This window comes from Anser brachyrhynchus, assembly GCF_964034855.1.
Source record: "Anser brachyrhynchus genome assembly, chromosome: 12".
Lineage (NCBI taxonomy): Eukaryota > Metazoa > Chordata > Aves > Anseriformes > Anatidae > Anser > Anser brachyrhynchus.
This window is the reverse complement of record NC_137707.1, coordinates 8932940-8957733: the sequence shown is the minus strand read 5'-3', so window position 1 is coordinate 8957733 and position 24794 is coordinate 8932940. Positions and strand designations below refer to the sequence as shown.

Below are 24794 nucleotides of genomic sequence, written 5' to 3'. Positions count from 1 at the left end.
TGAAATATTCCTCCTTTCCCCACCCCCACCTTTGCAATTTTGGTTATAAATTATTTTCTATAAACCTGCTAATGCAATTAAACAAGACTTGGAGTTCCGTAGAACATTTATTAGAGAGAAGTATCCTTATAGAAATAAATAAGTAGATAAAATGTCATACTGAAGTGCTAAGGGAAGACATTGACAACTGGACTGTGCGTCCTGATTTCAAGAGAAAGCTGCTCTAAACCCACTGCAGCATGTTCTGTTGTTGTATACTGGAGGTAAACATTTCCATACTGAATGGAAAGATACCTTTCTGTTTGTCCATTGACAGTTTTTATATAGAGTCTGTGGTTTGAAATTTTTCAAAACTAAGTTAGGGACTGAAAAGCAATTAAGAAATTAAGATGCAGTAAGCATAAATCTCCATTGTTGACTGTTGCTTGCTAAGGTCAACCTTTGTTTTATGAAAATAAAACTGCTTAACAAGATATATTTGAAGGAAAGTCACTGTATTTTAGTAAATAGAGGGAAAAATAGAGGATTTTGGTAACATTTGTAGCAGCTGAAAATACTAGTTAAATGAGGAATGTAATTCATCCATTGCTTTAGATACACAGGTTCCTCTAAGAAGTGTCACAAATCCAGGCATAGCCTAAGAGTCGTCATTTAGGTCTTTGAACCAGCTGAGATTTTTATAAATGGCATGTGCCGGACAGCTCCCTTCTCCCTTTAACTGCCCAAATAAGGATGTTCAAGACTAAAATGTAAGAATATACATTTATTTTTATTATACCATGGTATGATATAATGCAAGAGTATAAACAAATATGCTCCATGTTCCAGCATGTACTAAAATTCAAGTCATGCAAGACTTACCTACCTTTGATCAAATAACAGAAGTGCAGAATATATTTAGATACCAACACTCATGCCAGTAAGAAGCTGTACGGACAGCTGTTTCAGTCTTTTACTGAAACATTCATACAAACATTTCTATTTAAACATGATTAAATCCTTAATCTGACATTCAGAGTTTAAGATTGACATAGTGTATTGTATGTGAATTGTCTTTTAGTCTATGCTAAGCTAAGCTAAGTGTAAGTGGGTGTATTACATGCATGATGACTTGCATTTTCACGTTATGTAAGTATAGGAACAGACGCAAATCTGACTTTTGTGAATGTTTCAATCTCTATGAAACTGGAGTTAAACTTTGTTTTATGTAGTAGCTGTTAACATCCAACACATACCAATGTACATCTAAACGGTGTTATGCCAATGTAGATGCAACTACTCCATACATTAAAATGAGACTGAATACTATAAATAACTTCACATTACTGTTACTGAAGTTATAAGATTAATACATAGACAGTAAAGTAAAGCTCAGTAGATTTAGAAAGGTGTACGAACAAATGTAAAGTCAGTTAACCTTTGAGAAAGGGAGGAAATCCAAGGAAGGGGAAGACTCATTTAGCAACTGAACTCACCAGTAAAAGGGTCCACTAAAGTGATTATGAAGCTGTAACACTGGCCACTTTTTCTTTTTTTTTTTTTATTTCAGTTTTTTCAGCAGAAGTTACTGTATGTGCTGCACAGTCCTTGAAAATTACTGTCTCATTCTGCTGTCAAGCTCCTCAGACAATGACAGCTTTGCCCTCTTTTCATTTTTTTCTTCCTTGCATTTTTTCCTACCATTTCTTCATATCCATTGAATATTCTGTTTAAAATTCTGCAAGGAGCTATCAAATGGGAGGTTTTACAGCTAGAAGCATATAGCAAGGGCAAGTAATGTAAGAACAGTGGTCTGTTTGCCCAGTCATATTCTCAGAGATAAACAACGTATGTGCTCAGTATTCATATTCATATAGTGGACCCATTCTGCTTACATGGGCTGTAGAGGAGGGGGCAGGGGAATGCGCTGCAGTTTTTAAATGACTTCCTTTCTACACACAGTGTGTGAGAGCTGAGCTTTGCAGAATATTTCTGTCAAATCAAAATCTCGTTTGAACTGCACCTGGTTTCGGACACTGATGTTTCCAAGCGTCAGCACATCTTGCTGTTGATTAAGCATCAGCTGAAAAAATGCCAGTTGGAAATGTCACCAAAGCTCCTCTTTATTCCTGTCCAGCAAGCGAACTCCTCCCAGCCATCTGGGGGGAGCCTGCCTTTCTGTGTAAGTGAGAACGGGTGTTCTCCAAAGCCCAAGAAGTAAAGGGAAAAGATGGAAATATATAGAGAGCTAGGTGCAGCGGCAGTTCATACCAGGTGAGGATGTGCCTTCTCTGCGGAATTGCACCTGGAGGTTAACTGAGCCAAGTGAAGCTCTGTTTACATCTGACACAGGTGAATTGAACTACCAAGTTCAGTTTGGGAAATTTCACTTTGTGCAATAACACCTCAGAGTTGGCTTAGTCCTGTTGCTGTGAGCTTTCTAGAACAAGACCTGCTGCTGAAGTATAAACAGAAGTGCACTCAATCTGCTCTTGCCATGAGAATAAAATACAATAGTCAAAGCAATATATCTTAACCAGTTCTGCTGGTACAATGTTCAGCAGTGCACCTACTGCTCAGGGTGCTATCATTTATATCCCGTTTCATTCAATTTGATATATAGTTTTTCCTTGTGTGTGGCTTCAGCAGCTATCACGTAGATAAGACTTCAACTGGAATCTGTGTTTGTGATACTTTTTATGAATAAGAAAAATGTGTTTTACAACTTGATTCGAGACATGAAAGAGAAATCAGATGAAATTAAATTGTTTTAGAAGTTTAGCAAATGTCTCTTGAATTGGGTAGAGAACTTGGTCAGTGAGTAAAACAGGATAAAATGTATATTCATCAGTTCAAATAGATTAAGATATTCACTGTAATGCTATGATGCTACAAAAAAAAATAAAAACAGGAATACCTTTTCTGCAAACAAAATTACAAATTCCCTATTAACTCAATAACTCAGCTCTGTTTGAAAAGGCTATAGGTATTCCAATTAGAGAATTGCCTAAGATTGCTGTAATTAACCTGCCAACAGGAAGGAGAAGACACTTCCTTTCCAAACTCCTGAGGGATAGCTGGCATCCAGGCATGGGAGCGAGGGAATGGTTCACCTTTCTCTGAGATGCTGCAGTTTGGGCAGGATGTAGACAATCAAATGAGACCCACCAGGATTGGTTTTCAATCTGTATTTTCCTGTATCTGTAACGTGGAATTTTAGAGTATCATCTGCAGGTTTTATGTAACAAACGTGTTCTTCTTCCAGTACCAACACCAGTGGCAAAACGTGATTCTCAAGCTCTTGTCTTGTGGCTCACTGTACTTAAAAATTTGAGTTTTGTGTTGCGTGTCTAAGTTTGCTATCATATGCGTTGAAACCTATCTGCTGCGTTACGTGTGATTTTGCTTTGTGAACCTTCCTAAAGTACTTCTGTATTGCTTGCCTGAGGTGACTGGAGTCAGTGACCAAGGTCTGGTTGTGTGCTCCTCTTCTTTGTTATTTAGCAGTCAAACCCACTTTGCATAGAGGCAATTTATTTCTTAGTGCTTCTAAAAACATTAGAAATACTGATGTTGACAGCTTTCAAAGGAAATAGATCAGCTGCACATAGACAAAATATTCTACTAATTTAGTGGTTCTTTCCTTCTTTGATCCTGTTTCAGTTTAGGTGCTATAGAAAAATTCAGTATTTAATAGGTTTTTGGGAAGTTGGTTTTAAATCAGGAAGAGATCAGCAATATGACATTGCAGGCTCCAGAGGAAAAATGAAATGTCATGTAACGGAAATAAGTGCTACAAGTCTTTGTGAGGCAACTTCTGTATTTTTTTTTCCAGCATGATTAGATTTTATAAATATCCTACTGTGTACAGGTATGTTCTTATCTCCCCATCTACCAGTACAGGATGATGGGCTGTCCTCCACTCTCAGATGACAAGCAGCCAGCAGCAATTAATGACAGCACTGGAATTTTTGGCACCTTTTTCACACTGCACTGACTCTCTGCTCACAGGATAATTATCTCTCCGCTTTGCTTTATGTCACTGAATACAGGACATGCATCACTGCTCCTTCGAGAAATTTCCAAATAATTTATTGGTGAAGCTCTGATTTCTCAGTGGTTTTGGGGAGAGGGGACCTTGACTCCAGATGTGACTAACACATTACTGACTGACGTATTACTGACATCAGTGTCTTGGTTTCTCTTTCCTGAAGTGCTATCAGTGAATTCTGGGCAGGGTATAGCATTGTGATCGGAGATGATAAGCATCTTTATGTATTCTGGATTGAAGCTGAGTATCAAAGGAATCTCTGTACATATTTATGAGGAAGGGGACAGTAATTTTCAGGATAGATGAACATGTTTAAATATAGGTAAAGGGAAAGATCATGGAGGTGGTGTACTTAAAATTTCTGTTTCATGTTAAGTTTTATTCTGCAGCAAGCTATGTTTATGGGCTCCATTGTGAGAACTGAAATAAAAGATAGAGTAAGCAGTGCCAGATCTGGGAAGAACATGGATCTTCTTTATTCCATATGCACTCTGTCAAATAAAATTTCTTTTTATTCCTCTTCCATTAAAGACAGAGAGAAAATGGATTCTTATTCTTGACTTTTCACCCCCATATTGTTTAGCCTTTCATCTTTTTAGTGTCTGGACCTTTCTTTTAGCTTTTGTCTCTATTGCTCATTTTTAAATATACTAGTACCACAGACTTCCTTTCCACATTCTTGAACTCCTTGAACTCAGTAGGATTTTTACTGTTGAATTTTAATGGGTCAGGTCTAAGTATTCAAAGTGCCACGTACAGTGGATTCCCAAAACTCAGTTCAAACTTAGAGCACATTTATTGCAGGGATCTTCTTTTTTATTTTAATTATTTTTTTTTTTAAACTGTGATTCCACTTACTTCAATCATTATTACGTACTTCAAATTTTGGGGAGTATTAAATGATATGCAGAACACTAAACCGGGTACACAATATGCATCTTATCCTCAGAAGCAAACAGTGTTATAAGTTTTTTGAAGAGGCCGTAGATTACTGCAAGGAAGCGCAGTGAAGAGGATTGAATTACTTATGCCAGACTATTTACATGGCACTGAGCCTAAGTGGTTGTCAGAAGAGTTTCTCCTGTTGAATGATCAAGATAAAGCTACTAAAGTCCTTCCAACTCATTCAGCTGTACAGGCTTTGATTACCTAAACCTGGACTGAACCCACTAAATCTGTCTGGTTCTTCTGAACTGCAGTCTTTAAATAACTTGCCCCCAGTAGCATCCTGGGGTGAGTTGTTGCTTCTAAAGTCAGTTTGGAAGAAAAACTGTTGGAGTAGGGATCTTCTAGTCAGAGAATACCAAAGCTGTTCTTAAAAGATTCTGATAATAAGGAAGTAGAGAGCGGAACTTAAGTCCACTCAGATTCGGATTTATTTGATGTCCTTCAGGTCATTAAAGATGAGCTCTATTTTTCTATATAAAATGACTCTCGTGCTTTTTCAGATTAGATATTACGTATTTGTTATAGTCTCATAGAGCCTGAGAAAGACAAGGGGTGTACATTTGATTAATCGACCTCTTGAAATTCTTAGTCTTGCCTTTACCATTGAAAAAGAAATGTGAAAACTGTTTAAAGTCTATTAGATCACAAGGTGTTCCCTGTATGTTACTTGCTGCTTTCCAGCTTATTAAGAAGTTCAATACTACTAATTCCATTCTGATTATTTTTCCTCACATTTAAAATGGAGGTAATGTAAATATTTTATTTCTGTGGCAAACTGTTCCTCAAGAACGTGATGAGGATACCACAGAACAAAACAAAATTCAGATAGCTGTGGCTGTAATAGTCTCCCAAGGAACTGTTAAGGCTTTCAAAAGAAAGAACATTAAATCAATACAGTCTAATCATTTCTTCCAAATATTTTCTCCATATATTATGGTATAGAATTCCAACAGATTTTTTCTTATTCTTGAACTGTTATTATCTCCAGTTTCTTTTAGAATAATATTACAAAATATCTGTTTCAGTCACAGACCTAGTAGTTGAACTTCTTTATGCAGAAAAGAAAGGGCATTCACTACTTGGAAGTTGTTGTTTCTCAGATTCTAAAATAGAAAATCATAAAGCAACACGCTTGCTGTGATTTAAAATACTTTCCTTGAAAAAAAAAATTAGATTTTTTAATTCAGAGGAAAATTAATTCGATCTCTTAGTATTCTTAGCAAATGAATCATGTAAGAGTTTTCAAAGTCAAATGTTTACTTTGATAAGATGGAAGATTGAACTTGAGACGAATTGCTAGCTCCCACATCATGTCAGTTAGACTCAATTGAAACTAGTTTCCAGATTTGTTTTTTGTCTGCCTCTTGTTTCTGTTTAGGACAGAATGTATGGATGTTTACAGACACACATTTTTCTCTTTTGATATTTTTTGAGAAGTGCAATATTGTCTAAATTGGAGTTGGAATGGGATTTACAATTGTATACAGACATAATGTATGTATGCACACATTTATATTTTAAATGCAAATGTTTAAATTAAATGTTACAATTTAATTTATTCTCTAGAGGTAATAGTGGTTAGATACATCAGATGTGTTTTATGGATAAGTATCACAGATCAGTTCATCATTCAGGGTGGAAGAGATGTCAGGAAGACATATTAGTCCAGCCTCCTGCTTGAACTGAAGCAGGGTCAGCTGCAAGATCAGACAGGGTTGCTCAGGGCTGTACCCCCTGTGGCCTTGCAGAGCTCCACGGATGGATGTTTTAACGGGGGACGCTGCTCCAAGAGCTGGACTTGGTGAGGGCTCAGCTCTGAAGAGGCTGATGGTGCCTAATGTGATGCAGGTGATGCTGCGGCAGCCAGTGGGCTAGGAGGCCCAGCAAGTCTTTTCCCACCTATCAGTCTGCCCCTGAGCTCTCTGAGTGGCTTTCAGGCCATGCTGCTTCTACAAAGACAATCACACCGTGCTTAGCTTTACAACGTGGCTGTTATCTGGTTTCTGCTGCAGAATGCATTATCAGTGCTTGTACGGCTTTCCTCAGATTGAGGTTGTTCTGGAGAGTGTGGCACTGTGTGTGTAGTGGGAGAGTTTTCAGTTTCATTTAACATTGGCAGTAGCTGTTTCTGTTTAGCGTGCTGAGTATTAGGAAAAATCTGCTAGATTTGACTGATGGAGCTGCAGAATATAAGAATGGCCTTTACAGGTAAGAGGTCTGAAATTATTTCTTTAGTATTTGTGTCTAGTTTGAGACTGGGACAGTAGCAGAAGAATAAATTTGCTTCAAAAGTAAAAGATGTTACATTTTAAAGAAATTAACTCTTCCCTTTAACTATCTCTAAACCTTTTACTCTAAGATTAAGGATTTTTTTTTGCAGTTCAGAAATTTAAAGAAAAAAAAAATCCTAGCAAAGAAGGTATGGTTTTGGGCTTGTTCTGCAGTAGAAAGCGTTTGATAATATAGTTATGCCAGGACATCTATATCAATAACAATCCTTATTTCAGGCACAGCATGTGTTGGCAAAGGAGTGCTTTTATCAGTTCATGAATATAACTCATATAGCAGAAATGACTCCTCTTTGCCAGCTGAAATATTTCTGTTCTCAGTTTTTTTTCTTACACCATTGTGAGTGAAACCGTATGTCTCTGGCTGACATAGACTGAACCCACATTTTCAGGGTGCCAGAGAAAGTCCAACATTACTAACTTAGACATCTCTAAAGTTCCTGCTGTTTTTTAAAGGATCATTTTTAATGTCATATTTTTTAAAGAAACACTAATCTCACCAACACAAGAAGGTATCAATGAAAAGGGATTTTACATCCTGTCAAAACCCACAAAAAAGATTAATACAGTATGTGGGTTAATGTCACATTTTCTAATCTAGAAGAATCTCATTAAAAATGTGGGTTCTTCTCCTACCATTGTGGATTGTTTTAATGACTTGTTGTATGGCATTTATTCAGGTCATTCATCTCTTTACACCTCTCCAGATGGCTCTGCCCATCTCTTATGTTTGCACATGGTTTTAAAAAACAAGAGTGTTTAGGGCTACAGGTCCTACTGTCAAACCAGGAATAATTTCTTGTCTAAATAATTTAAAATGTCTGAAGAATTTTCTTACATGTTATATAAAAACTTTGTGTAGGAGACCCAAAACCTGTGGATGAAACATAGTCTGAACACAGCCAACAGTGGCCTGGAGTTCAGAACGTGTGGAAGGAGTTATTGCTGTGTATACACACTGACATTGTTATCAAAATGAAGCACTTCTTAACTAGGAAATGTCACTAGTAGGTTGCTGGTGGAACATATATGTTATTCATATGCAGTAGGATTCAATTATCAGTGCTTGTGGTTAAGCTGTTTTTCAGGCTTCTGTGTATAAGCTTTTAGGTGTAAAAATATCTACTCCAGACCTGGGGTGTGTGGTTTTTTTTTGTTGTTTTTTTTTTTTCCTTTTCCTTCTCTCATAGTCTGTATTTGCAGGTATAGTTGTTTAGGCAGAGGTAGGACAGAAACTAAAGGAAAAAAGCTCTCAAATCTCTTTGTTACAGATCAGTTTGGATACGTCAACAGCAGTTACATGAGGATAAAACTGTTAAATTGGTACAGCTCTGTTGCTTCTTGCCCACCAAGAAAGCTAGTATTACTGCAGTACACATGGCATTCTCGCATTTTGCTGCTGTGCAAAAAGCACTTCGTTATTCCAGATAACGGAGAAACTATCAGTGCCAAATTCTTGTGCTTTCAAAATCAGCTGGCTGGTGTTTCTTTAGGTCAGAGCCATCCCCGGTTACAGTTGTCTTAAGATGTGTGGGAGCTGCCAAGGAGAAATGAGACGGTGAGGAAGATGTTCAAGTAGAGAAAAGATGCAAATGATATGAGATACAAATATCAGGAGCATTCCTCTCTATAGAAACCTTTGTGGGTTTATTTCCTCCTCACCATTATTGGTTTATATGCAATGCATCTGTGAGTTTATATTACAGGGATTTGGCACTGTACAAATCAAAATGAAATACAGAGGGTGAGAATCAGCTGATGCTGAATCTTTCCTTTGTCTGCGGGTCAAGGAATGTGCTTGACAAACAGAACAGATTCCTTCCATTAGTATTATCCTTTAGCATGAATTCCTGTTCATATTCTTTTGTTCTTCTTTCCTCAGAAGTCAGATTTAATGAAAATAAGGTGTAGATCTGGTTTCTTCTTCGTGTACGTGTGACAGTTCTGGCTGAGTTATATGCGTTCCATGTTTTTGCTACTCCTCTGTGTTTAATAGAATGATTTGAATTTTATTTTATTTTTTTGTCACCTGCCCTACATGCAGGAAAAACTTATGAACTAAGAAAAACATGTTATTGATGTTCGGGATCTAAGGGTAAGAAGGTGAGTTAGGCCAAAACAGGAAAAAAGTGAACAATTCAGATGCTGGAGAGAGATTCAAGGTTTAAAAAATTAACAAATTAAAAGAATATGTAACTTTTTAAGCACATAAAACTAGTTTGGCTTAGAATGAAAGGAGGATGACATTGGCACAGCAACTGAACTGAAGATATGCTAGTAATGGTGTTTGGGCTATGTAGAAAAGGTTGTGTCCCTTTCAGAGATACAGTCAGTCTCATCTTCCTTTCAACTAAGCCTGGTTAAGCCTTAGCTCTTGTTAAACACAAAGGTTACAAGGTGTTTTATCACAAGCCAAAAATTACCTGAGGATAATCTGAACTGAAGCTATTACTGAACACGTGCTGGCACTTTATGCAAGACAGTAGAAAAGGTTAATATCTATTTAATGAATTGGAGGTCTTCCTTCCCAAGGCCAGGAAGAAATTAGGCTTGAACTATATCCAGTTTATTTGGGGTTGTAATAAATAGTCATGACGGAAGACAAAGTGTTCCAAATAAGAATACGGGCATCCCTGATTGGCTAATATCTTGCTAGGATCAGAGCCAGTACTAGTAATATGTCAGAATGACTTGATCATTTAAAAATTCTAGTGGTGAGTTGAACTTGTGCTTGGCTTCTCTACTTTTCCCTAATTTCATGGGACTGAGCTTTGGGAAGAGAGCAGATGTCTTTGGAATAGTTTCCATCGTGGTTTTTTTTTTTTTTGTTGTTTGTTTGTTTCAGTGAAACAAAGACATTTATACTGTTGGATAATAAAAATAAGAGTTGCTTGAACCAATATATTTTATTAGATCTAATATAACTGGAAAATTATTTTGATCAAATCTGTATTTCAGCCCAAGTGGTGGGAATTACTAAGCCTCACTTGTGATGTTTTTGATTGAGGCAGCCACCAGGTTGCTAATTGTAGCTAATTATTGCTGAAAATTGGGCTACAGTTTGTTTTAGATTTGACAATATCCAGAAGTGTTGGGCATTCAACTGGATGTAGATAATAGGAAATTCTAACTGTGGTTATTACAGTTATCCTAACAGATGCTCCTAATTTGCCATTGAATCATGGTAATATATTGTCCTTTCCTCATAATTTCTAATTATAAATTAAAATTAAGCAAATGGATGTAACACTTAATCTCATATGTGCTTGAGCTTTGCATTTTTAATTATGACACTTCTCAGTAGCTACATATCTCCATGGTATCTGGCTCACAACATATATCAGCCGTGGTAGGAAAAGTTGAAGCTGAAGTAAGCACACATCGTTCCACTGAGAGTCTTCCTTTAAAAAATCTTGGGATGTTTATTATGAATAGTTGAAATGAAAATTAACAGCTAGAGAAGCTTTACAAGAATCTGGAATTAGCCAGGCCTTTTTATATTTCATAGACCTTCATAGAAATGAAAAATGTGAACCAATACAGTACAACTGTTTCTGGGATTTGGGATTGGGCATGGTCTCGTAAACAATGATAGTGTACGGGAGCACGTTCAGCTGAGAGGAGTGTGTTAAAAGAGCAAAGCAATTGGAGCAAACCCTGCCAAAGAGGTAGCTTTGCTGGATGAGAGTTGCTACAACTAGTTGAAGCACTCTCTCATGCTGAGCTGGTAGAGGAATACAAATATTGACCAAAGAATAATATGGAACTGCAGGAGCTGAAAATGTGGCTATGTGTTATGAGTTTAAATTGATCTTCAAGTTTGTTTTGTCTTCATGTTTGTGCAGAAGACAGTATGCTTTTGGTGACTTTCAGAAACAGTTGCAGTGTTTTAAAAGTGAAAAAAAAAATCATTAATAAATATTGATTTCATCAAAAGAATGGATAATGTGGTAAGGCACAAACAAGTAGCTGCCAAGAACATTTATTTTACTGTCTTCCATTCATTTCAGCTGGATTACATCAGGCCTAAAGAGAATAATATTAAACCACATCAACTTAATTTTCATCTGCTTATTCTAGAATTGTATCTTTTAATGAGGTATTATGAAATCATTTAATACAGAAACTTTTTGTGTATATATAGTTGAGATTTTAAAGTATTTTTTTTTGTAAGAGGATATTTAATTTGTTGCAAATAATTCATTAAATGAGGGTCTTCTTGCTCTTCCACTTCTGATAGTCATATTCTAATACATTCATTGAAAATGAGTTAATTTCAGAAAAATATTCAACAAACACCTATGTATATCACCAGCTTTCCTCATCCAGTATACTGCTTGCACAATGCCCCTAACATGTATTTTTATCAGGATCGTATTTTATTCTGATAAATTCTGTGACCCATTTGGTGCGTTTTGAGCTGTATTGATGGGATATACAAGCAATATGATAAACTTCAGTTCCCTAAATGGATAAGTGTAGTTCTTTGAATTAGGTTTCTGACATGAATATTAGCAATTACAAGTTGAAAGTCTGCTGTGAATAGTTACTTAAAATATGCTGTTTCAGCAAACATGCTTGATCATCTGAATTCAGGGAAATATTTGCAGAAATAGAATCTGAAAGCGTGTGAATCTGATCAAAAAGATTTAATATGAAATGAATATTTATAGATACATTGGCAATATTTGCATAGCTTTTATAATTGCTCATGGGTGTATCAGAGTGTCTTCAATTTCTTATCACATAAAAGAATGAACAGCTAGTGGTAAGTAGCTAAATACAGACACAAACTCTTTGCTGATTTCAGATTGTTGGAATTAAATTCTCCTCAATATAGCTGATAGCTAGAACTGTATCCAAGGGAGTCCAAGGCACAACTGCTGATCTTTGTAAGACAAAGACTTGTATTAATGAAACCCATGATAAATAGCACTGGTTCTGCAGTACAACATGGGGCATGCAGTTGTGCTAGTGCAGACCAGCTTCCCTGGCTCCCCGCAGCAGCCTCAGCAGCCTGCCCACCTGGGCATTGCGCTGCATGCTGCTCTCAGCCTGAACGTGTGAGAAAACCCTTAGCATACCACTGCGATCCTACAAGAATTCGTCACTCCTAAAGGATTCCTCAACTCAGTAGTCTTTCAGTTTCGTACCAAACACTGTTATTTTTTGTATTTATTTATGTTTTGTACAGAACCAGTACTGAACCCATCTATTATTATTATTATTTCCTTGAAAAAAGGCTTTGATTTGTAGACTCAAGAATCCATTGTTTGTCTTAAACAAAGTTAAAAAATGGACCTATGTGTTTTGCCTTCTATCATAACGTTGGCAGGAAGGTGACTTTAATGCCAGGTGCTTGTACAAAAAAATCATTCCAATTCCCTGCTTTAATTGCTTTACAGCCCTGCCACTGAAGGCAATGAAAAGTTTGCAGTTAAATCTTCCTGCCACTCTTTGAATACATAAAACTTATTTTTAACCTCTTAGTTATTGTTACAAGCTGATAGCTTCAGCTCCCTGATGTCATTTTCTTACTGACATTTCAGTGACTCATACAGTCCCTTTTATTCATTGTATTGTTATTTTTCCTGTGTTACTGATATATCTTTTGATCCATCTGGCTTACATGTTCTTAAGCTTTGAATTCAGCTACCAGGTTGGACACTACTTTGTTAGACTGTTTTCAACTGGTAATTTTAATGAACTGCATCAAATAGGCATTTGGGTAAAGTATTTGCAGCTGATTACCACTGAGGACATTACTTTCCTCTTACTGGGCAACTTGTCTTCTTTACATTCAGGTCTTTCCATCTTGGCCAACTTCTGCTCTTGAGCGCAAGTCAGCAAGACCTGCCTATTCTGAAGTCATCAGATTTGTTATCTGATGATAATAACCAGTATTTGTTCGATTTACTGTTTCCTCTGAAGTTACTAGTTCTTAATAGTAATTTCTGTTTGCCTGCCTGTGATCATGGCTGAATGCTGTATTCTAAAACTCAGTTTGCCTCTTGCAGTTTATGACTGAACGGTTTAGAAGAAAATGTAATCTTGGATGAAAGATTAATGTAAGTTGGTAGCTTTCAGAAAATACCACATTAATTCTAGCAATTATATATATATAATTGCAAAATTTTGAGATGCAATGTGCTGTGGTTCTTAAAGACTGCAAAGTCCACATTTCCGAAAATTATGACCCCAACGAAGTTTGAATGATAGTTTTGCTGAGAGTATGGAAGTTAGATAAAAGTAACTTGACCTTGAAATTTTATTTAAACCGTTTATATGTCTGCACAATGTCTGTGCATGTTTTTGGTTTGATTACAGAAACCAGTAGATCTCAGTTTTGTAATGACAAAAGTTTTGTCTTCTGACTTACTGAAAATTTCAGAATGTTTGCTGCTTTTCCATTCTGTGATTGTATTAAAATAACACATGAGTAACTTTCATTCTTCTGGCTAACAACATAGATAATGCAACCAACAATGCCTGCTGGCAGCTAGTAACCTACCAAGACGGCGCATATAGAAAGCATATTAGATACAGCTTTTAAACTTCTTCATCCAGATTTTTTTTATTTATTTGTGCAATTCGCTTGTTAAAAATAGATAACTTCGCTTTTCCATTATAGTTTCAAAAACACTTCTTTATCTATTGCAGTCATTCTTCAATGAATTTCTTGCACTTGTTCTTGCCAAAATAAACCTGGCTTCTTTTTTAGGCTTCAAAGTGTTGTTCAAAACCAGAGAAGAGCTGCAGGGACACTTGAGGGTGCTCCCAACGCCTGCAAAGGGCTCCAAGGGCTAGGGGCTTACGTTTGACCTCTTCTGGTTCATCCGAGTTAGCATGTCACGTTAGATGTCAGTTAACAGAATGTTTTAGGAAAAGCATAATTTCTTGCTCATGTCTACGTCTTAAAAACTGTGCCTGTTGTATGGTTTGGAAAAGAGAAGGGCTCTTGCATCCTGGTTTTCCATGCAAGACCTTTCATTTCAACTGCTGAAATTACTCATTTTAAATACAGTGCTATACCATTAGTAAGCATGATTGTGGCCTATTTAATGTCATGCAAATGAAAAGAGCGGCAGGAGCTCCTTGTAGTGTGCTGTGATGTTGAGGGAGAAAGTGCTGAAGGAAAACCAGTCTGCCCAGGGCTTTCACCTCTGCTTGTGAGGTGCGTTGCTGTGCTATATACCTGGTTTTGCAGCTTGGTCAGTAGGGCCGGGTCAGGAGTGTTCCCAGTCTGCTACTGGGTAAGCTTAACATTGCGCTGCCCTTTATTTATGGTTTGAGACAAAGCTCAGCTCAGAACCCTGTGTGCAATGTGTTTTTTAACAGCGTTATATAAAGAATGCCAGCAAGTGAGCTATCATACACTTACTAGCAATTGACTTAGAACAATGTCATCTGAATAACAAGATAAAGCCTTGTAAATCTGTTCCGCTTTGCAAATGCGTAAGTACTGATGCTGAACCATGCTAAGAACCCAATTCAAATAATCTTGTGGTTCAAAATGGTCATGGTTCTTGTCCCTTGACTAGTTTGGGAAATAGCCTTCATTTCAGTGGTCAGTCAAACACTTTTTTTCCCCTTTCCAAGTCTAGACATACATCAAGTCTGTCTGATCTGGAACCCCAGATCAAGATACTGCTTGTGTGGAGGACAGCAGAAAATGTTGTGAAATATTTCACTGTACCAGCTCAGCTGAAAAGCTGCTGCTGCTTTAAAAAATATAATGTAAAAATATAATGAGAAAAGGTTGGATTTGGGCCAAAAAAAAAAAAAAAATTTATGGTGGCTTAAACTGTTTTGCAACCAAAGACTGCTTTTCTCTGAAACAGCCCATTCCCTCATGCAACTAAATACTGCCATATGTTTAAATTCTTGCAGGCCTCCTAAGGCTGACCCAGAAGAAATGTCAACAAATGTTTGTGAGTCCTTGTGGCCTTGTAACATTTTCTTTAAAAAGTGAAGAATGGAACAGCAGGAGCTGTAACACTCCCACAGAACAGACATATGAAGGCATATGGCTAACATGGGAGCCTGCTGGCTCTTCAGAGCTTGCTGGAGTCATTCTTAAGGCTCCTTTTTTTCTTTTCTTTATTTTCATATTTTTTTCCAAGACAGCTATACTTGTCTTCCTATTTCACAAGTTGCTTTGTTCTACTCAGAGCTGGGTTTAGGAAGCTTGGGGTCCTGTATGCCACTGCAGGGCCATGGAAGAGCAGGCATGTCCATTTCTAGGTGTCAGATTGGCAAATGCAGGTAGGGGGCAATGCAGAATACGGCCCTTGAGATTGCTCCTGAGTTTGGCCAGTAACTTTAGGCTACTGTTTGGTGTGTATGTACAAGAGCTCACATAGCAATCTCTTCCCTACCTGGATAGATTCGGGGAAAATATGCTCTCTAGAGCACAAACCAAATACTGGCTCTGATTTTGGAAATTCAAATAAATGACATTTGATGAAAGGCACTGAACAGTTGCACTGAAGTTTCATTGCACATGTGGGTTTATTACATTTAACTCTGAGATTTGAGTTTGCTGTTATGGGGGAGAATATTCAAGTGCCCAGCATCACAAGTTTTGTTTTTTTGTTTTTTTTTTTTTCAAAATCAATGTGATTTAACGATATATGAAATTAAGACTTTCAATTGAAGTTATGCTCCTGAATTGCTTGGAAGCTTTGGAACTATTTTCTTCTCTGTAAGTAACCTTTTCTGCAATTATTATTTTTAATTAATTGAGATATTTCTGTGCTGGAATGAGGCAACTTTAATACTGGAAACTCAGGCACAAAGAAATCTGTAGGAAAAACGTACAGCTCAACCACTTCACTTCCAGCTGTCTGTTTCATCTTTCTGATAATATACAATTTGGATTCCTGTTCCTAAGGCACTTAATAACATCTGTATAACATAAAGTACAGCTTTCCAGGTTTATGTGTTTCCAGAGGCTGAGAAGACCACGCTTGCACCAGGCTTGGGTAAATGGCTGATTATTGTATGCCTAGAGAAGGGCAGAGCAGTGTGTGGTGCTTTGTGGTGTTTGCCCTTGTGCTGTGTAGGTATGTGGTTTTCCCTGCTGTCATCTAAATTTATAAATTCAGCACAGAGTTTGTTTCTGAAAGTTGCAACTTTTGGTCATTTTTATTTGGTCTACTGTACCATATTTATGGATGTGTAGTGTTTTAAACCATGAAATCTTGACCTTTGGAGTTGCAGCCTTGTGTATTTCTCAATACCACAAGATACTTCTTCACAAAGTTTTTAGAAGATAATTTATGTAACCACTTATAAAATTATACTGTCTTGATGTAGGGGGTTGTTGAGGTTTATTTTCTCAAATGTGGCCAGTGAGGTTCTTGTGCCCTGAAAAATAAAAGCATAAAAAGAGCACATGAATAAAACACAAATATAAAAGGAAAAATCCAACATTTAGTGGACTTTCTGTGGTTTGCTCCTCTCTATTTCTCCTCATCCCCTCTTTTTCTCTGTGTGCTACAGTTATAGTAATAAGTAAACAATAATGTGAAAACACTGGACATTTTGTCTAAGATGGTCAGAATAAATCACTAGATTTCTTTAAAAAGGGAGTAAGGAAGTTTATTGTTGTCATTTGAAACTTCTCAAAAGAGTATTCTGAAGTGTTCAGCCACAATTTAGCATGCAGAATGCTGTCTGTTGAAAAGGACTACTTTATAATTAGAATTGCTGTGAATGTTGACTGGAGAATCAGCAACTCGTTGAAGCAAAGTTGTCCGCACTCTTAGGTAAAGCTATTAGGTGACATATTTAATAAAACTCACTAAGGTTGACACCTCTGAAAACAAAATAACAGGTTTGTTTAGATATGTTGAGTTGTCAAATACTTATACATCTCATTAACCTGAAGGTAATACGAAGACATGAATATCTTTATTAATACTTTACAAATTGAGAGCTCACCAAATTGAACATAAAGTATGTATACAGCTTTATTTTGGTTCAGTTCTGCAGCATGCACAGTGAAAAAGGTTTACCTTAACTAATAATTATGCAGGTATATGATTCTGCTTTTAAAGCATCTTAACGATCAATGTGAGAGTAAATTAACTTACCTTCACTATATAGTTTTCAGATTCAGACGTTAATTATTATCTCCAGTTTAGTAGTGGAGCTGAGGAGCAGAGGGCACGTTGAACAAGTCTATTGTTGGCAGATGGAATCTCAGCCCACTGGAGCTACACAAACATGTTTATCATGGTGCCAAATCTGAATTAGCAGGTCTGATCACAAGCTCATATGCCTCGCCTCACAGTAGGACTTGGTGGGTTGGGCTCAGTGCTGTGCTGACCACATTTATTCAGATTCAACTCAGCTTGGAACTTGGGCAGAGGAACTCACATCTGCCAGCAATATACTGTGTAGATACTCCCAGCAAATCTGCCCAAGGCCACCCAGGAGACTTAAGTTATGGCCTGGAATATTCTTCTGAATATTCCAGAATATTCTTCTGTCCCTGTCCAATTCAGTTGAAAAGGAAAAATGTTACTGCTGTATGAAAATTATTCCACTTAGGTTTTTTTAGTTAATCTTTTGGCAAAGAGACCTGTCCATTCATTTGCTGAGAAGCCGCATTTCTGCACAGTTAACAAACAGACTTCTTCTGTTACTATAAAGTTATCTTTAACTTTTATTAGGCGTTAGGTTGTTTCCATGTGCAGTCTTCCATTTTGTCTGGCTAAGTTAATGTTGGGCATTCCTGGCTCAGTCCCAAAAGAAACCAACTGAAACTTAGAGAGTAGGTGCATTTCTGAGGAATAGAATAGAATGGTTAAGCTGGAAGAGACCTATGAATATCATCAAGTCCAACTGCCTGACACTCCAGGGCTAACCAAATGCCTCCTGAACGCTGACAGCCATGGGACGTCAACCATCTCTCTAGGAAGCCTGTTGCAGTATTTGGCCACTCTCACAGTGAAGACATTTTTCCTGATACCTAGCCTGAACCTCCCGTTGCAGCTTTGTGCCATTCCCTCGTGTTGTATCATTGATTACCAGGGAGAAGAGATCTGCGCCTCCCATTATTTCAAACAGCACATATAGCGTCTCAGCTTTTAGCCAACTAGTGTTTTTTGTTGTTGTTCATTTGTCTGTTTTTTATCAACCCTCTTTGTTTCTTAAGTGTATCTTCTCTCATTTGTCTGAGTTTACTAGTGGAACAGTACTCTGGAGTTCGTTTCTTGTTATTTGAAGCACCTACGACTGTATTCATCAGGCAAAACTCCCATAGACTTCAGTAGGAATTCTTTCCTAATCATGCAGTCTCTCCTGAATATGGAGAGCAATTACTCTGTTATTATTTAGGTATGCATATTTCTATTTCACAATCATTGTTTTGAAGAAACCTCATAATGCACTTGCTCATAGATTGTAATAATTACACAACAGAAAACTAACAGCTCTGTGGTATTTGGGAGGCATAATGAAGAGCAGATAAATGTTAAATATTAATATTGTCAAATATTCTGGTTAATTTTGGCTGTGAACTTCAGTGTTGCGAGCACTTCATTACATGATGCAACTGAAACAGATCTGCATTTATATTTCAACTCTCGAGAATAGATTGTAGGCATGCTACCAAATATAGACAAAATAACTGCATGAAAAATACTAGTATATCATAAATTCTGAAGTGTAATATCCCAAAATAATAGGAGGTGGAAAATCATATCATCTTTGCCATAAACATTGCTGCAATTCTGTAAAGCTGCATTAGTTGTGAGTAGAAAGTGTGCACCAGGCATCATGGAACACTCCTAGTGCTTGCTTGTATTCCAAATCCTATGCTTACCCATTGATACCTCACAGTATCTTTACTTACCATTTTGAAAATTATATGCTGTTGGGAATAGTATGAAAACATTGGTTGTTCAGTATTGTTCGGTCCTGAAAACTGAAATGCACCATTTAAAGAAGCTTGTTTGCAGAATCAATAAGTTTAGCTTGTCTTTTTTGTTTGTTTTTTTTTTTAAGCTTTCTTTTGTCAACCCTTAAAGAATGTTTCATGGACAAATTAATGTGTTTGACATTGCCTTGTCCTTGATTGAGAAGCCAACTGTATAATGTCCTTTGAGAAAGCACAAAAGGAAATGAGGAAAAGAAGAGTAGGAAAGAAAGAGTGAATGCCTTTTGGTTGACCTAAAATAAGTTTACTATCCATTTTTCCCCTCACTCCATCCTCCCTAGATTTAGACAAGCTATGATGAGCGGGAGTTTGGGAAGAGGATGGGGGGGAATAGAGAAAGAGGTGTATTCAGTCCAGAAATAAGACTGAATTAAACTTTTTAAAAAATCTTTGCAAATGTTTGAAGAGTTATTGCTGGGTTTGCAATAGGCTTCCCAGAATGAATCATGTATCATTCTGTGATGACAGAGATATTCAGTGAGTTGAATGAGGCACGCAGATATTCAAAAATGTCAGATCTCTGTGGTAACTTTAAACAACTCCTCTTTTCTTTATTTATTAATAAAAGGGAGAAGGTAGGAAAAAAAATGTCCCTAAGACCAAAGAACTGTGTCTCTCTTGAGTCTCTTGGACGAATTCTGAGATATTCTCCTTTATGGTATCTCTGATGTCCCAGAACTATTTTTTCTCAGGTGTCTCCAGTGGAACTGGAACCAGCAGGAACATTTGTTGAACATTTATGTGAAAAATTTTTTTGAAAGGTTAATTTTTTTTTTTTCTGTGCTGAGTGTCCCCTACAGCTTGACTAATGGGGGCATTCAGCATATACTTCAGTGGCTCTCAATTTTTAGGTTTTCTTTTCAGGTCACTAGAAGAGGTTGATAAAAGAGAGCAGAAAAAAGCCAGAGGAAAGAAATAGAAAACAGTCTACTGAAATTGGCAGCAGGGAAAGATATGATAAAGTGAGCACCAATTGCTGATGAAGATGGCCCATGCTACAGCTTTGCTATTGATTACTACAGAAGGATCTGGCTATTTGTGTGTAGTGGAAGAAAAGCACTAGTGAATGTGCCAATGGGAGGAAACAAACAAACAGAAAATCTGTAGTGAAAATTTGCCATAAGAATTTTTCCATGACGACAAGATCCCACTCCAGTAGGCTCTGACATCTACTGTTGGGGGAAGATAAGTTCCAGAATGACTTAGAAGGTTTTAGAGCAATTCCACATGCCTTTTTTTTTTTTTTTTTTCAGTGGTAATAACTGGTTTTGTAGGCTGTTAATGTATATGCTTATTCAAGAGGGAACATATATGAGCATTTTAATGGTGGTGGTTTAAGAATATATCCTTAATTTAATCTACTAGACAGCAAATATAAAGAGTCTTATTCTTTTTTTTTCCCAAATCCAAGAAATTTAAATCATATACAGTATGGTACACAGGAAGATTTGTTTATGCATGAAGGTGTAAAAATATTTTTATTAAGATTTATTTATGTGCATATCTGTATAGGCACATGTGGACAGAAACTATGTACCTACTTGCTGGGGATTCTCTTCTTCCAAATTCAATTTTTAGAAGAAATTCAGAGAAGTTGGAAACGTGGAAATAGAGGGCTTGGTTTATGATATTTAAAATGACAGAACATACCTGCCTTCAGGCCTCCCAATCCGCTTGTATTCTTAGTACCTGGATAGGACGGGACTGGAGCAGCATGAAGCTAATTAATACAGACTTTATCCTTAAGGGCCTATCACCTACCTTCAGGCACTTGTGACCCAAAAGCAGGAGAGGAACTGATGAAGCTGTATTGTGTTAGGTGAGCACAGGGCTTGGGTGTGCATGAGGTCTGTAAAGAGCTTTTAGATGGGGGGTTAATTTGTTCATTGTGTGCCCATGTTGAACGTTGCTTTTACTGCTATTTAATTTGGCTTTGGGCACACAAGATTTGGGCTTTAGTCTGCAGCCTGTTAGTATTAAGAAAAGCGATAATATGTATTTTTGTCTCTTATGAGAGCATGCAGCTCTTCTGCCTTTTAGTTTGCTAATTTCAGCCATCATTCGTGGCCTTCACTACTGACAGGATTCAGGACAGCTTTTCCCTCAGCCTGCAGGCCGGCCGGCTCCCAGCTCCCTGCTTGGGCAGCGCACCCTGCTGAACGTCGGCCTGCGCTCAACAGCGCAGGCAAGGGAACACCAGAGGAAAATATTTTGCTTGAGAATAGAATATAAAATTGGTGTAGTTCATAAGAAAGAGAAATGGTCTGTTTACCGGCTTTGAACTGAGCCTTGTTTGTGTGGAGCCTTCTCTGCAGCTCTCGGGCCTTGTCCTTTCCTCATGTGTCCTGCGTTACCACAAGGCGTCCCTGCTGTGTGGTGAGGTCCTCCTTTCCTTCTGGAGGAGAGAGGAGATGGCACAACTGTTTGGTTAACAAAATATGTTTTCAATATGCAAATCATGGATTGAACACTTAACTTCTCTGGGACTTAACTCCATACTGTAAAATACAAGTATTAACAATTTCTTACCTCAAAACCAGGAGGTAATTGAAACAAACTGAAGAGTTCAAGTGTTGTGGTGTTGGAAGCCAGTAAGAGAGGAAATATGTGCTCCTCCATCACTGCTGCTCAGCACAGGGGGCTCTGGGTGCTTAGGAGCATGCACAGAGCTGTACCAGCATCCCCCCAACCCTGAAACATGGTCAGTCATCAAAGGCATTGGTGCTCACCTGCCTGTAGGCCCTGAAATTGCATGCATATATATATTTATAAGGCAAACTATACACAATTGTCTTTTTATTCTTCCAGATTCAGTGCTTGCCCTTTTCTTTACTCTATGACTTTTTATTTGTCTGTCTTTCAGCCTATGATGATAAGTCCTTGGAGCATTCACGTCCACATGGAGTGCGCTTGGTTGTGCTGCAAATACCAGCTATTAACAGTGATGAAGTGACAGCTTTAATTATCTAAAGTAACTTTGAAATTAGCACTGCTTTCAGTGCTGGAGTTGGACCAGATGACCTCCAGAGGTCCCTTCCCACCTAAAGTATTCTAGGATGCTGTGTTGGTTGTTGCACGTAGGGATTCGCATTACCGAACTTAGCTGCCTGTAGTAAATGGAAAAAAGATAGATTCTCCCGGAAGGTGATTCAGAGCATAAGCTTATTTAGATGCTGAAATAATAGCTTGCAGGAACAATTTATACATAGCCAAGGACACTTCCTCCCTAGTCAAGGCACGTGTGTTTCTACGTGTGTGTGTGTATATATATATATATTCACTAGGAGGGGTAAATGCTGGTTTTGCACTAAGAGACTGAAGCAGAGACTGCTGGCTACATCACAGTGCAGTGTGGCTGTGTATCATGTAGTAGGAGCTGGAATGAAATGGAGAGCCGGCAGGAAACATGTTTTGTTTAAAAATGAAAAATTAAATTAAAATACATATTCCTGAATTGTGAATTGACCAGTGATCAGAGTAACTTTATGCAAACTATATTTATACAGGTGATGCATCTTCGGGGGGGGGGGGAGGGGAGAGTTTTGGTGATGCGTAGCTTACAACAGCAAAAATCAAAAAATAGCATATGAGAAATTAGGTTTAAATTCTTTGTTAAAACAGAATCTCACTGTTCTAAAGATATAGGTATAACTAGTCACTGAGGAGAGAGCGTGAGACGTGAGAGGCAAAATGGTGAAGCTCTGAGCCCAAACAGTAGAGGTAGTCAGCTGGCATGTGGGAGGTCTGAATTCAGGCCTCTTTCCTCTGATTTTTGTACCTATAGCTACATTTTTAATAGGTGAAATCTTTTACAGTGTGCTTTTAGAAATGGCTTGAAGGTTAAGTGGTGTGTGGCACTGCAAATTCATGTTAGAACCGTGGAAAGCTCACATTCCTAAATCTTCTATTCTGTCATCTGGTGGTTGTGAGCTTAAATCTATGTTAATTTTTATTTTCCGTGCTGTTGGAATCTTTCTTGTATTTTTAACATTATTGATGTTTTTTCATTGTGTACATTCTGAATATTTCATTTTCCCACTTGAATATCTGTTTAGTATGCAGCTTAGAAATACTTGTATGTCTGTTAGGCAAGTAATTATTAGGCACAGTAAAACAAACAAACAAACAAAAAAATATTCAGCCATTTGCCTGAGCTGTGTAAAAGCATTTTTTCTATATTGGATTTGAATAATAATTTATGATCAGTATTTTGGTCAAGAAGTTTCAACTGCTCTGTGTTTTGATTCAGCCATACAGATTACTTTATCGCTTTGGATGTGGTCAGTGTTGATTGTTTGAGCAATAGTTCAGAATGGTAGGTTTTTGTCTTAATAATTGTGTAGGGTAGAAATTGTTGTTCCATAAGCACTTTTCTAGTGAGTTGTAATCAAATAACTGTTTATGTAAAAATCCACTGCAATGGAATTCTGAATGTTAGAAACACTTTTAAAGTTGCAAATATGTATTTCTAGAATATTTTGTTCTCTCTCACTCACTTTTATGTTAGCTGCCAGAATTTTCATTGAGCTTCTTGAAAAAAAAGTTGTAATAATGTGGCCACAATTTTGTTTCAAAATCTGAGCCCCTTGTGTCTCTCAGCACCTAAACGTATGTAGTTATAAACCCACAGCTTTAATCTCTTTATGATTTTAAGTATTTTGCCTCTGTTTCAGTGAACTCTCAGATATGTCCCCAAGTTTATTTTTGTAATTGCTCGTCTGGAAATACTTAACTTTAAAAGAACATTGGACACTATTTTGCTCCAACCCAAGATCTTTGCAGATTTCAAAATTTTTTCTTCTCTTTTAATGTGTGATATAGCCCAGGTCCTTTTTATAGAGACAAATATATATTCAGTGTAATTCCATGCAATCAGGAAGAGGGAAAATGAAGAGAGGAAAATAAAGAGAGGTCTGGGGTTGTTTAGGGTTTCCTTTATTTAAATCTCATATTTTGCATGTTCCTTGATTGTATTAGTTCATTCATTTTGCCAAACAGACCACAAAGCTGTGAATATTTATTTAGTTCTGTTCCTAATAGTTTTTCTAATAGGGAATTATTTTGGTACAATGAAAGACATTTGTAAATGAAGCAGATAAGCCCTTTGGCAGACAAGGAGTGTTTTGTTCAACACAAGAATTCTATTGTCCACTGCTTTAGTTGTCAAGTGCCTGGGGAGCCCAGGATTTATGATGATGTTACAATGGCCCTTTCAGTGCAAAGTCTAAGAAGCTGTGAGATTCCGTTCCTCTGCTTTTCAGACTCTCAAATCTTTTTATCATGCAAGGACAATGCAGGATTCAGCTGCTTCTTAGGCCACAGGACTGCCCATTTAACATCAGGCATTGTGAAATAATTACCATAGTGACAATGGGGTTGGTTGGCTTTTTTTTTCCCCTCTTAACTAGCAACATTTCAAAAATTGTTCAACTTGTCACTTTGTATAAACCGACTCTGAAGACACGGCTTATTTTATATTAAAAAAAAAAAATCTTGTTAGAAGATTTGATTTAAAGTGCTGCTGTGTCAAGTCTATTTGGAGCATTAGAACTGTTTAATGGCTCTTTTTTCGAGTTTTCTT

At 37.3% G+C, this 24794-nt stretch overlaps 2 protein-coding genes across 7 annotated transcripts in view; one reads left to right on the top strand and one right to left on the bottom strand.

Moving 5' to 3' along the window:
- Window positions 1-24794, top strand: part of CDH11 (cadherin 11) — a 362720-nt gene that overhangs the window by 294205 nt on the left and 43721 nt on the right. The gene's annotated exons all lie outside the window — the stretch shown is intronic.
- Window positions 21039-24794, bottom strand: part of LOC308176731 (uncharacterized protein) — a 583853-nt gene continuing 580097 nt past the window's right edge. The window contains exon 34 of the mRNA XM_080552863.1: window positions 21039-21608. Within this exon, the coding sequence (XP_080408989.1) occupies window positions 21550-21608 (59 nt within the window). The 3' untranslated portion in view covers window positions 21039-21549. The remainder of the gene's footprint in view (window positions 21609-24794) is intronic.